This window comes from Maniola jurtina, chromosome 1 (assembly GCF_905333055.1).
Source record: "Maniola jurtina chromosome 1, ilManJurt1.1, whole genome shotgun sequence".
Lineage (NCBI taxonomy): Eukaryota > Metazoa > Arthropoda > Insecta > Lepidoptera > Nymphalidae > Maniola > Maniola jurtina.
The window spans coordinates 5,402,860-5,415,153 of record NC_060029.1 but is presented as its reverse complement, the minus strand read 5'-3'; the positions used below and the strand labels follow the sequence as shown (position 1 = coordinate 5,415,153).

Here is a 12,294-nt window from a genome sequence, read left to right as displayed (position 1 = left end):
GTACGTGGTTCCAGCAGCGGCGGCAGGCGCCGGCAGAGGGCGCCAGCAGCGTGGACCAGCGAGAGCGAGCGAGACGAGTGGTGCAGAGCAGGACAACCCTAGTACGCCAAGGATGGACTACCAAGGACCAGTTTGACAGGTGTCAAAGTCAAGCTGACAGGTGTCAAAGTCAAGTCTGACAGGTGCCAAAGTCAAGCTGACAGCTGTCATCGTGACGTGTGAGTGCAATAGTTCAAGTGAAGTGTCAAACCGTGAGTACAAACCTTCAAATTAACTTTCAAGCAAAATTAAACTTTATGTCAGTGATTCATATTTCAAGCAAAATTGAACTTTATTTCATTAGTTTCAATAACTTAGAAAATTCAAGCTAATAAGAGCATAGAATTTGAGACTTGTAAAAATATTAGTGAATCTTAACTTTAACTTAGAGTAAATTGCATGCTAGTTAGGACTTAGAATAATTTCACTAAAACGAGGGAACGGGGAACCTATGTCCGATTTCCCCTAGAACTGTTTAAGTTTCAAACACTTGTAAAATTTTCAAGAAATATCTTAGGACATAGAATTTTTTCGATCAGTAAAACACTTGTAAATTTTTCAAGATAAAAGAACATTGAAATTATTTAGGACATAGAAATTTTAGATCAATCAAACACTCGTGATTTACATGATGGTATAGAACATAGAATTATTTTGATTGATAGAACACTTGTTAATTTAATCGAGAACTTTGCTTTCACTTGGTTATTTTCCAAGTTGCTTAACTTAAATTAGTACAAATGAATTATTTAGAACACTTTTAGTTTAAGTTCAAATGAGGACAATGATTATTTAATAGGTCAGTAAAGAGGTGAAGTTTTAGCTAAGTAGATCAATAATTAATTTAATTTGAGTACAAAATGGAAGGACTAATAAATGTGCAGTTAGATTTACATAATTCAATTAAAAAGGATTTATCCAATTTTAAGAAAAGTGCGAAAGAAAGAATAAGCAAAGAGTACGTAGAAATTAGATCGGAAAGTTTAGAAACCGATTGGTTATCTTTTAGAGCAAATCATGCTAAATTGTTTGAAATTTCACAACCAGATATTTTAGTAAGTACACAGTATGTTGTAAAAGAAATTTATGATATTACTAAAGATCACTATTTCAATTATAAATCTCTTTTAATAAGAACTTTAAATCAACTTAGGTCAACAGAAAGTCAGTCATGTCCTAGTACAAATAGTGATAAGGTCAGCCCGTTAGTAAAGCTTCCAAAAATTACTATTCCGACATTTTCGGGTAGTTATTCAGAATGGACAACATTTCGTGATTTATTCGTTTCTCTTGTTCACAATAATACTGATTTAGACAATGTACAAAAGTTAAATTATTTGAAAGCTCACATAACGGGTGAGGCAGAGCAATTAATAAGGCATACACCAATTACTAGTGCAAATTACAGTCGATGCTGGTCTCTATTAGAACAAAGGTACAACAATAGAAAATACTTAGCGAAATGCATCTTTAAACGCTTGTTTAGCATTAAACAGATGAACACTGAGTCAGCATCTGGTCTAAAAGACCTTATAGACACCACCATAGACTGCTTGAATGCCTTAAAAAATATAGACATTGATGTTAGCACATGGGATATTATCATAATTCATATTGTTACTTTCAAACTCGATTCCGAAACACGGAAACAGTGGGAGCTACATATTTCTAGTTCAGTCGATTCGAATCAATTGCCAACCTTAGAACAATTTAAAACTTTTATGGAAAACCGTTTTCGCGCTTTAGAATTTGTAGATTCTAGAAAACCTTCAGTACAGTACAACAGTGGTTCTAGTTCAAAACCAAAGTCTTTTATAGCTACAAATGCCTCAGTTATGCGCTGTGAGTATTGTTCAGAGCAACACAAATTGTGTTTTTGTAAAAGGTTTGCTGGTGAAGATATCGCAACAAGGCGTGACTTTGTGGCCAAGAATTCAATTTGCGTGAACTGTTTAGGCAGCAATCACATATCTTCTCAGTGCAAAAATCCTGGATCCTGCAGGATTTGTAAATTGCGTCACCATTCCCTTTTGCATCAAGAGATCGAGAGCACAGCTTCCAGTTCAACGGCAGAAAAACCTGTTGAGAGTGCTAGCACTTTAACTAATACTCCACCAATAGTTTCATGTCTTTCAACTCAAAGGATTTCCAGTTGCGGCCAGGTTTTACTTCCTACGGCATTAGTAAACACCGAGTCTGAAGCTGGTAAGGATCATATCCTCAGAGTTTTGTTAGATCAAGGATCGCAGGCCAGTTTTATAACTGACGCTGCAGTCCAGCTGTTGCGTCTTAAGAAGACTCCTGTAAGCGGAATGATTACTGGACTAGGAGGAAACAAAGCCATACGATCAAAATATGTAGTTACCATTAAATTAAGATCGAGGACAAATCAGGACAACAACATACAGGTCACAGCCTACGTGCTGAAGGACATAACAACGTTCTTACCGGAACGTCAAGTGCATAACTTGGACTGGACAGAATTAAAGAACTTACAACTAGCAGATCCCCATTTCGACACTCCTAAGGCAATTGATATGCTGTTGGGTGCTAATATTTATAGCCAAATAGTACAAGAAGGCATAAAGAAGAGCCGTAATGGGATCCTTATTGCACAAAGAACAACATTAGGGTGGATTCTGTCTGGCACAGTTAACGAACAATTTAACAAGAACAACGAGGACACTCCGAAAATATCGGTTATGCATGCTCAGGTCACTGAAACTAAAAATTCAAAACGGATAGAAGTAGAGCAAAAGTTCAAACCAAGAACACCAAATAGGACAGATGAAAGTCGCAATCGGACACGACACCTGAACGTAACCAAAATCCAACCATCACACAAAAGGTTATCGAAGAATTCAGATCTGAAACAAATAGAACATAAAAAAGTACTCAACAGAAATTCACAAGCAAGACCATAAAATCTGTAAACATAAACGACAGAGAAAATAATGGGATTGTCTACTTACTACATCATGCATTCATAAGAAACGATAAGACAACCTTAAAAGAGCAAGCTGAAAAATGGAATAACAATAAAGTAGATATATTAACAAGCATATATAAGAAAGAAGATCAAGAGAACATACAAAACCACACACAAGAAAACGACAAGCAACAGCAAGACACCTTAAGCAAGGGTAAGCACAAACAGAACACAATGGAAAAGAACAAACAGAGCAAAATTTATTAGCCTCAAGATCAAATAGGACATGAAGAACAAAAATGAATATTAGAACAAAAAAAGGACAACTAGAACTAAAAGAACGCTAGAACAAAATTATAGAACAAAAAAGACAACTAGAACAAAAAGAACAACTAGAGCAAAAGAACAACAAAAATTAAAGGACAAAAATTATTAAGGACAAACTAAAGATCAAGGGAAAAATAAAAATGGAAAAAGAGTGCCATAGGATTTAGAACTTACCTTTATCCGAAGTGAAGATCAATCTAGATGCTCGGTGAATACTGAAGCCAACGTCTGGACCTGAAACAAAAAGATCAATATTATCAGTTAGTATACATCATATAGGCCACCAGAGTGGATAGCACTAAGTATAAAAGCAAAAAATATTTATTCAAAAAAAAAAAAAAAAAAGCATATTCGATATAGAAAGAAGCAAAAGACAATTTTAGCATAATTTTAAAGAAAATAAAACAATACTTACCTTGAAGAAGTAAAACAACTTACTACAGTACAAGTCCCACGATGGTGAAGCACATAACAGAAGCTAGTATTAAATTTCACAAGTTCGGTGAATCATTTAAATAAGTATACACAGTGCAAATCACAAAATCCACATTAGGTATCCAGTTGCCGACAGAATTAAAAGTTCATTCGGAAGGAGATCAAACTCTCATTTAGTTTCAAAATATTTACTGAAGAAGAAAGTACGAACCAAAGAATTTAAGAACAATATTTCAAGTACTTAGGAGGACAAAAGTTGCTTACAATTTAAAATAATATACATTAAAACAGCCCATATCTGGAGACAGTTCAGATCTCAGTGACTCTCTGCCGTTTACACCGGTATTTGTAAGATCCGTAGGGCCACTGATAGCTGTACCAAAGGTTAATAATACTTAACTATCTTGAGTCCAATGTAAGTATACTGAATAGGTGGCAATTCATTCAAAATGCGATTAGTCATCGTTGAGGTCAAACTGTTATTAGATCAACACTGTATGTATAGGTTAGTTAGATAATAAGAAATTGTTATAGTTTAAGTTTATGTATAGCTCAAGTTTGATAATATCTATAGTTCATAAGATTAAATTTGTGAATTTATTTCATGTAAGAGCAAACCATTGCATGGTTTAAAAGCGCAATTTAGTTCATTTATAATTGTTTAATTTAGTTCAAAAATTCAAGACCAGTGCATTTAACATTATGTAATTTCAAAGTTCAACCTAGTTCATTTAGCACAAGTTTCAAACCATGTAAGACCACCCACCAAGAACATAGTCATATTTACGAGTAGATAATATTAACACATTTAATTAAGGACATTTCTCACTAAATGTCCTTGGCGGGCGGTATGTTCAAGACCAATTATACTGTTTACCAAGCCTGATAATAGATGGCGCTGTACGACTAATATGTCGCGGTCTTGGTCAATTATGTAAGGAATATATACTCATGTAAAATATTGATCAAGTGTGTTCGTCCAAAGTAATATAGCTCTTAAATGTTCTTGACTGTATCAAATTTATAACAATAAATAACAAATCACTCTACTTACAAGCTCTGATTCTACAAACCCTACATCTTGGTAAAAAAAGGACGGCTTGGCCGTTTAATGTTCGTAAAACTATTACATGACATAACATATTTTAAGGCCTTAAGGAATAGTTTGTTCGACAATTACTAATTTGTATTGTACTTCGTGATGGTCGCAGAAGCAATTCCGGGCTTAGATGTCATTTCAGATAAAAAATCCACGAACTGTAAACGGCCAAGCCGTACTTTTTTTACCAAGATATAGGGTTTGTAGAATCAGAGCTTGTAAGTAGAGTGATTTGTTATTTATTGTTATAAATTTGATACAGTCAAGAACATTTAAGAGCTATATTACTTTGGACTTGGGATAGGTCCCATGGCCAGCACAAATCTAAGCTCAGCTAGGGGCTTGGCTCTACTAGAGATCTCATAACTTTTTAACAGTGAAAACATTATGAACTTGTGAGTCTTGGCTACCTTTTTACATGAAATGTTTTTGGTGGGATTTCATTTCTTTTTGGCAGGTGCCCTAGATTTTTTTGGATCTATTTTTTGTAGGTACATCATTTTCATGGCCCACTCTCTATCGTTACCTCTTTTTTTAAAAGCTTTTATTCAACTTGCAATGTACTCGTATGTAAATATGTTTGTTCGGGTGGAATCTTGCAACTCAATTTTGAAGCAGATATACCAAATTTCAGTCTTTTAGGACTTCAGGAAACACAGATACTTGGTACGTTTGATAAATCTGCCACGGACATCTTATCCTGAAAACTTTAGAATTCGAGCAACAGATTTTACAGATATGCATCTCATATACGAGGGGATGAAGGGGGACCCGATTTCTTAATTTATCTGTTGTTCATAATTGTTGAAATTCCTACTTAATGCCAAATTTCAGTCTTCTAGAACTTCAGAAAGTACCCTAGAATTTGTGACTAGAGGTTTTGAATGTCGATAAATCTTAAACTATAAAAGCTAGACAATTGATACTCAGTGCGTTTAATGAATCTGCCAAGGACATCTTATCCTGAAAATATCAGCATTCTAGCGACAGAATTTATAGATTTGCTTTTACTCATAAGAGGCGTAGAGGGAGGGAATTTCCAAAGTCTTAATTTTCCTGTAGTTTGTATGCAATTTCTAGTCTACATACCAAATTTCAGTCTTCTAGGACTTCGGGAAGTGCCCTAGAATTACAGACTAGAAGTTTGACTATCAATAAATCTGAAACTATAAAAGCTAGACAATTGATACTCAGTGCGTTTAATAAGTCTGCCAACGACATCTTATCCTGAAAATATCAGCATTCTAGCGATAGAATTTACAGATTTGCTTTTCTCATAAGAGGCGTAGAGGGGGGGAATTTACAAAGTCTTAATTTTCCTGTAGTTTGTATGCAATTTATAGTCTACATACCAAATTTCAGTCTTCTAGGACTTTGGGAAGTGCCCTAGAATTACAGACTAGAAGTTTGACTGTCAATAAATCTGAAACTATAAAAGCTAGACAATTGATACTCAGTGCGTTTAATAAGTCTGCCAAGGACATCTTATCCTGAAAATATCAGCATTCTAGCGACAGAATTTATAGATTTGCTTTTCTCATAAGAGGCGTAGAGGGGGGGAATTTCCAAAGTCTTAATTTTCCTGTAGTTTGTATGCAATTTCTAGTCTACATACCAAATTTCAGTCTTCTAGGACTTCGGGAAGTGCCCTAGAATTACAGACTAGAAGTTTGACTGTCAATAAATCTGAAACTATAAAAGCTAGACAATTGATACTCAGTGCGTTTAATAAGTCTGCCAACGACATCTTATCCTGAAAATATCAACATTCTAGCAACAGAATTTACAGATTTGCTTTTCTCATAAGAGGCGTAGAGGGGGGGAAATTTCAATTTCTCAATTTTCCTGTAGTTTGTATGCAATTTCTAGTCTACATACCAAATTTCAGCCTTCTAGGACTTCGGGAAGTACCCTAGAATTACAGACTTTGAATAGTGATGATCATCAGTGAGGGACGAAAACGGCGTATTTTAGGTATCAATAAATCTGTAACCATAAAAGCTAGATATTTGATACTTGGTATATTTGGTAAATTTGCTGAGGACACCTTATACTGAAAATTTCAGCTTTCTAGCGTCATCCAGACCGAAGTTATGACGGGTCGAAAATACGGCGAAACACTTCGAGAAAAAGGTACGTAGCGCCCCGGCCGCCGTTTGGCTCGTCTTGGCGGGGGCACTACCGTGCCCCCTGATGTGTAAGCAACAGATGATCGACATCTATTTTTTTCGATCGCCACGATCATTTTTGTCGATTTTTTTGAAATTTTGACGATGTGATCTTAACCTTGATATTTATCTATGGTTATCATTCGTCAGTACAAATCTTTAGAAACTACAGCTGAGATCTATAAAGCGCACTTTACATTCAGACTCAAGAAACTATTAAAACGAGACAGCGTTATATCGCTATATAAATCTGTTTGGTTTTAACTGATACTTAAGTCTAAGCATAGCCAAACAGCGCTCTATACCTATATCTCAGCCTAAGAATCTGACAGATGTTATGGACTGATGGGAAAAACATGTTCCATAGTCTAAGGAAAAATTAGTTGTCTGTAAAGTCGGTTTACTGACGATAGTTGAACGTGACAACAAAGGCCGATTGTGCTTCTTTGTCGCTCGTTCCGCGCTCTCGCTTGCACTTCAAGCCTTACATGGAACGCCTCAGAGCGAGGTAACGCCGCATAAGTCATGTTTTTTCGTGCGTGCAGCCGGCTCTATCGAATTATAAGACGTTGTCACGTCAAAAAACCATCATAATGAGTACAATACGATTGGTCAAAAATCAGGAAAATCTATGGGCACCTTTACCTATCAATAAAAAATTTGATAGGTACCTCAGCGTCCCGCGGCGTCCAGCGATGCGCTTTCCTCGTGCGGAACTCGGCGAGTAGCACCCACAGGCGTAGCACCACGGAGCCGTAGCACGCTACGAAGCCCAGCTCGCGGAGCCACGCGCCCGCTACGCAACGCCAGCGCGCGACTGATATGTATTGCGAAGCCGCCTTCAAACAATTAGTATGAATTAAATAATACATACCAATACGTGCCAGTTTTATTTTTCAATCTGGGACATTTCAACAATCTAAATACTAATATTAAGTACGTACATAACCATCGGTTTACAATGCCACGGATCACGATGCCAAGTATAGTGAAAATTTTCACTCAATATGGTCTAGGATGGACCAAGACACACTACTCTCTAACGAGAAACGAAAACCGTTGAACCAATGTTGACGTTTTGTAGGTAAAAGTAGAGTCACCCTTTATCCCGGGAAATCATAGAACTTTCACGGTATTTTAAAAACATAAATACACGCGTATGAAGTGTTGGCTTGACCTGGCTTCGCACGAGTAAACTAACTATATAGTTCTATAGGCATAGACTAAATGTGGATAAATGTGAATGTGTACACTAGGTCCCTATATCCGGTAGGCATATATAGTACGCGACAGGTCGATATGGCAATCGGGGTGGAGCGCATAGCCCCGCGCTAACCCGATACGAGATAGCGTGGGTGTGCGGGGCGTCCCCCGTCCTCATGCCCCGATTGCCATCTCGGCCTGTCGCGTACTATAGGTGTAACGTGTTACGTGAATCACATCTCATAAACATAACAAACTGTGCAAGTGCAAGAGACCTAACTACACTTATCTACAAGAGGGTATTGTCGTCTGAGATAAACAGAAAAATACCTGCCTCCCTGTTATACAATACCTACTCATAATTGAAATCTCTTATCCGGTACTCGTAAATCATTTGATGTTTCTCAAACCGTACCTAAACGTAGTTGTTTTTGACAGATTCAAATACCTACTCGTACTACAGTTCTTACTTCTTACCACTTGTGTGTTTGATAAGGATGATACCACCGCGACACGCAAAAATACCTATTTTTAGATAGCCCTGAATTTTTATCATAGTTCGTGAAACTAATTAAGGTATTTCAGTGTCATCTCCTTCAATAAAATATTATAATAGCTTATTAACCTTGGTATGGCAATTTAGAGAATTAATAGTTAATGATAATTTATCCAAACAGGAAGGTATAATTTTAAGTGACATAGAAGCGACTTACCGAACCATACATTAGCATCGCACCAAGGAGAACTACTTCCAGCACTGTCCACATTCCCATTGCGACCGCCTGGAAAGTTAAATAAAACGTGTTTGATATTAAGTATGTATTACTAAGCTAAGTATGTAAGCTGTGATAGCCTAGTGGTAAGGACGTCCGCCTCCTAATCGGAGGTCGGGGGTTCGATCCTGAGCACGAATCTCTAGCTTTTTAGAAGTTTGTGCGTTTTAAGTACCTAATTAAACGGCAAGCGGCGCAAGTATGCCTCTCTTATTGAGAGTTACATTTTTGTTCCGTTTGCCGTAGAGACCCTGGGGCCATGGAGTCTTAGTGCAAAGAAATTTTTACGAGACATTTCACCGCGTTTAATAGCCTTATCGGGTGACAGAAGGGCTGGCTCATTTTTTGCGCAACGGATCAGCCTGGCTGTCCAACGCGGAAATGCAGCCAGTATTCTTGGCACCATTCCACGCGGGCATGATTTGTATAATAATTAGATAAGGCTAGCTTTAAGTTTTATTGTAATATTTTCAATTAAATATCAGTTGCTTTAAATACCGTGAGAAACCTGCATGCCTGAGAGTTCCCCGTAATGTTTTCAAAGGTGTGTGAAGTCTGCCAATCCGCACTTGGTCAGCGTGGTTGACTATGGCTAAAACCCTTATCACTCTGAGAGGAGACCCATGCTCTTTATTGAGTCGGCGATGGGTCGATCACGGTGATAATGATGTATTCCTATACACTATAGGTATACTTTATCCCAGAAAATAAGTTAATATAGCAGCTAGCGCTCTCTATGTCACGTAATTCCAAAAAATGATAGAGGCAAAAATCACCAACCAATCACAAATTAAACTATGTTTTCTAATTGAATTTCGAATGTTTTTTGAAAACATTTTCGAATAGAATTTCAAATGTGTTTTGAAAAAAATTTACGATTTGATTTCGAAAGTTTTTGAAAACATGTTTGTGATTGGTTGGTAAATCAAAATAGATAGCGTCTACTGAGGTTTTTGCCTCTATCATTTGTATGGGATTACATAATGGAGGGATCGCTATATAATTACTAAGTAAATACTAAGTAAGGTTGACACAAACAGAGCGCGCGATGGGAACGTGCAACACTGCATGCTCCCAGAAATTATAATAAGTACAACGAATTCTATGAAGGCATCTGCTAAAAACTTATTGAAAATTCCTATTAAGTACAATATTGTATACTCAAGCTACTCGACAAGTGCATTGTGCTGGTCTGACACTACAAAAGGGTTCTTCTCAGACCAGGGCGCGTTTGAAATTCTCGTAGCTTTAGATTTATTTAGATTAATAATCACTATCACCGCCGTTAATTCGCCTATTTGACATGCAAAAAAATTTGACATTCAAATTACTAGAAGCCGTGTCCTCATGCAGTCGATAGCTCGATGGCGTCACGCGCAAATGCCATCAAACAAAAAAATTTTGAACCTGCGTACTCGGTGATTTATCGATTTGATTGGTGGTGAGACGATTTAAGTGAGGGAGCGTCAGCGGTGTCTATGCCGCCACCAAGTATATTGTAATGTTATCATGTGGCTACGCAATGGTTCGTCAGTCAACGTTTCCTTTCCTGCGCAGTATGAAACAACAGTTCTTATACATACTTACGGTGATCAAAAAATACGATTAATAAATTTTTGCACCCGCAATTACTGCTGATGCTGCATCCATTCGAATTAATACGTTCAATAGTCTAATTAGTTGAGATAGTTATTTAGTCAGTGTCAAAATTGACATACTTTTTTATCACACCTCGTACATATATCCTCCTGACTGTCACCCAGCGCACTTTACCTGAAACCAACAGTGTGCGTGTATCCCAGCGTACAGTTGCCCTCGTAATGCAATACCGTCAAGCGTTGTGTGTGTTTAAGGCCTAATTTGAGCTCAAAAGAAACTTACTTTACATTTTCTCTTTTTGAAGATGATGAACCCTATAACGATGCAGAGCAGTATGCCGGCCAGGTTGGCGGCGAGCAGCGAGGCGCGATAGGCGTCGGCCAGGCAGGCGGCCGGCTGGCTGCCCAGCCCGCACGGCGTGCAGTTGAGCCGCCCACCCTGCGCCAGCCGCCCGCCGCGCACCCACGCGTCGCCGCCCGCGTGCCAGTGACCCGAGCTGCATTTGCATCGATACTACAAAATTAAAACATAAGCTGTAACTACAGCTGAATCTTTTTACGTCTTCCAGGTTAACGACCTTCCATCTTTCATTAGGAAATCCTATATTCATCATTATCATCATGATCAACCCATCACCGGCCATAGTCCACTACGCTGAGCGAATGTGGCTTGGCAGACTTCCCACACCTTTGAGAACATTATGAAAAACTCTGAGGAATGCAAATTTTCTCACGATGTTTTCCTTCACCTTTAAAACAAATGATATTTAATTGCTTAAAGTCCTGTTATCCTTACGACGTACGAGTAAACGAAAAAAAAATCCTCCACTGAAATAAAGTCACAAAATTTTTATGAACTAAAAGTAAGTATGTATAATTAAGGAGCTAAATCACGTTTACCTCTAATCTGTTTTCTTCATTTTCAGTCGGCAAGGCCTCACAATCTGTCGTAATTGGATCACACATCGGCGGACCACCTAACCATTCATACATAGTTTCTTCACATGGCAGTGCTGGTATACGACGAAAAATAGCAGCAGCAGCTCGGACGGGACCGGCTCCCCGCGCCGCGGCCGTGCCTCCCCACCAGCCCGGGCTTCCCTCGCACGAGTACCACGCGTTGGACCACAGGACCACACTCGCGTTCCAGGCGGAGGCTAGAGTTCGCCAGAATTGTTGAAGTGTCGCAGAGTTATTTTGTTGAAACACGATCAGTGTCGGCGGGTCAGAAATGTAAAGCACTCCGAGGTGTAGCTGCGGCGCGCCGAGCGCGACGGCGGCGGGCGGCGGCTGGAGCGGCGCGCGCGCGGCCGCGCGAGCGAGCGCCGCGGCCCTGACTTCGTCTGCTGCACCTTGATCCACCAACTCCGATAGCGCCCGGGCGGTTTGAGCCACTGCCGCTTCATACTCTCGGACGTTCTAAACACAAATGATTCGACGTTATCGGTATAGTCAGACGAATAAACTCGAGCAATATTACAATGGTAAGGGCATGGATACCGGTGGCAAAGGCGGTGGTCTCTTGAGTAGCAGGGGGTCGCAAGGGGTCGCGAGCGGGGGCGCGGGCGGCGAGCCGGCGGGCGCGGCGGCGCACGCGACCCACGCCAGCGACAGCGCCACGCAGCGCGCCCACCGCGCCCCCATCGCTCACCTGCACTCTGCGCTCTGGAAAACAAATCAAATATCTATAAGAACGAAATCAATGAACATTTGGATCCCCACT

At 39.1% G+C, this 12,294-nt stretch overlaps 1 protein-coding gene across 3 annotated transcripts in view; it reads right to left on the bottom strand.

The window, feature by feature from the left end:
• The window catches only part of LOC123868869 (rab3 GTPase-activating protein catalytic subunit-like), an 81,161-nt gene that overhangs the window by 12,980 nt on the left and 55,887 nt on the right, over positions 1 to 12,294 (bottom strand). For all 3 annotated transcript variants that reach the window (XM_045911537.1, XM_045911529.1, XM_045911543.1), the window contains exons 2-6: positions 12,072 to 12,236; positions 11,472 to 11,990; positions 10,855 to 11,085; positions 8,914 to 8,982; positions 7,669 to 7,836 (exon numbers count right to left, since the gene is read on the bottom strand). In XM_045911537.1, coding sequence (XP_045767493.1) covers positions 7,669 to 7,836; positions 8,914 to 8,982; positions 10,855 to 11,085; positions 11,472 to 11,990; positions 12,072 to 12,215 — 1,131 coding nt within the window. In that variant the 5' untranslated portion in view covers positions 12,216 to 12,236. The remainder of the gene's footprint in view (positions 1 to 7,668; positions 7,837 to 8,913; positions 8,983 to 10,854; positions 11,086 to 11,471; positions 11,991 to 12,071; positions 12,237 to 12,294) is intronic.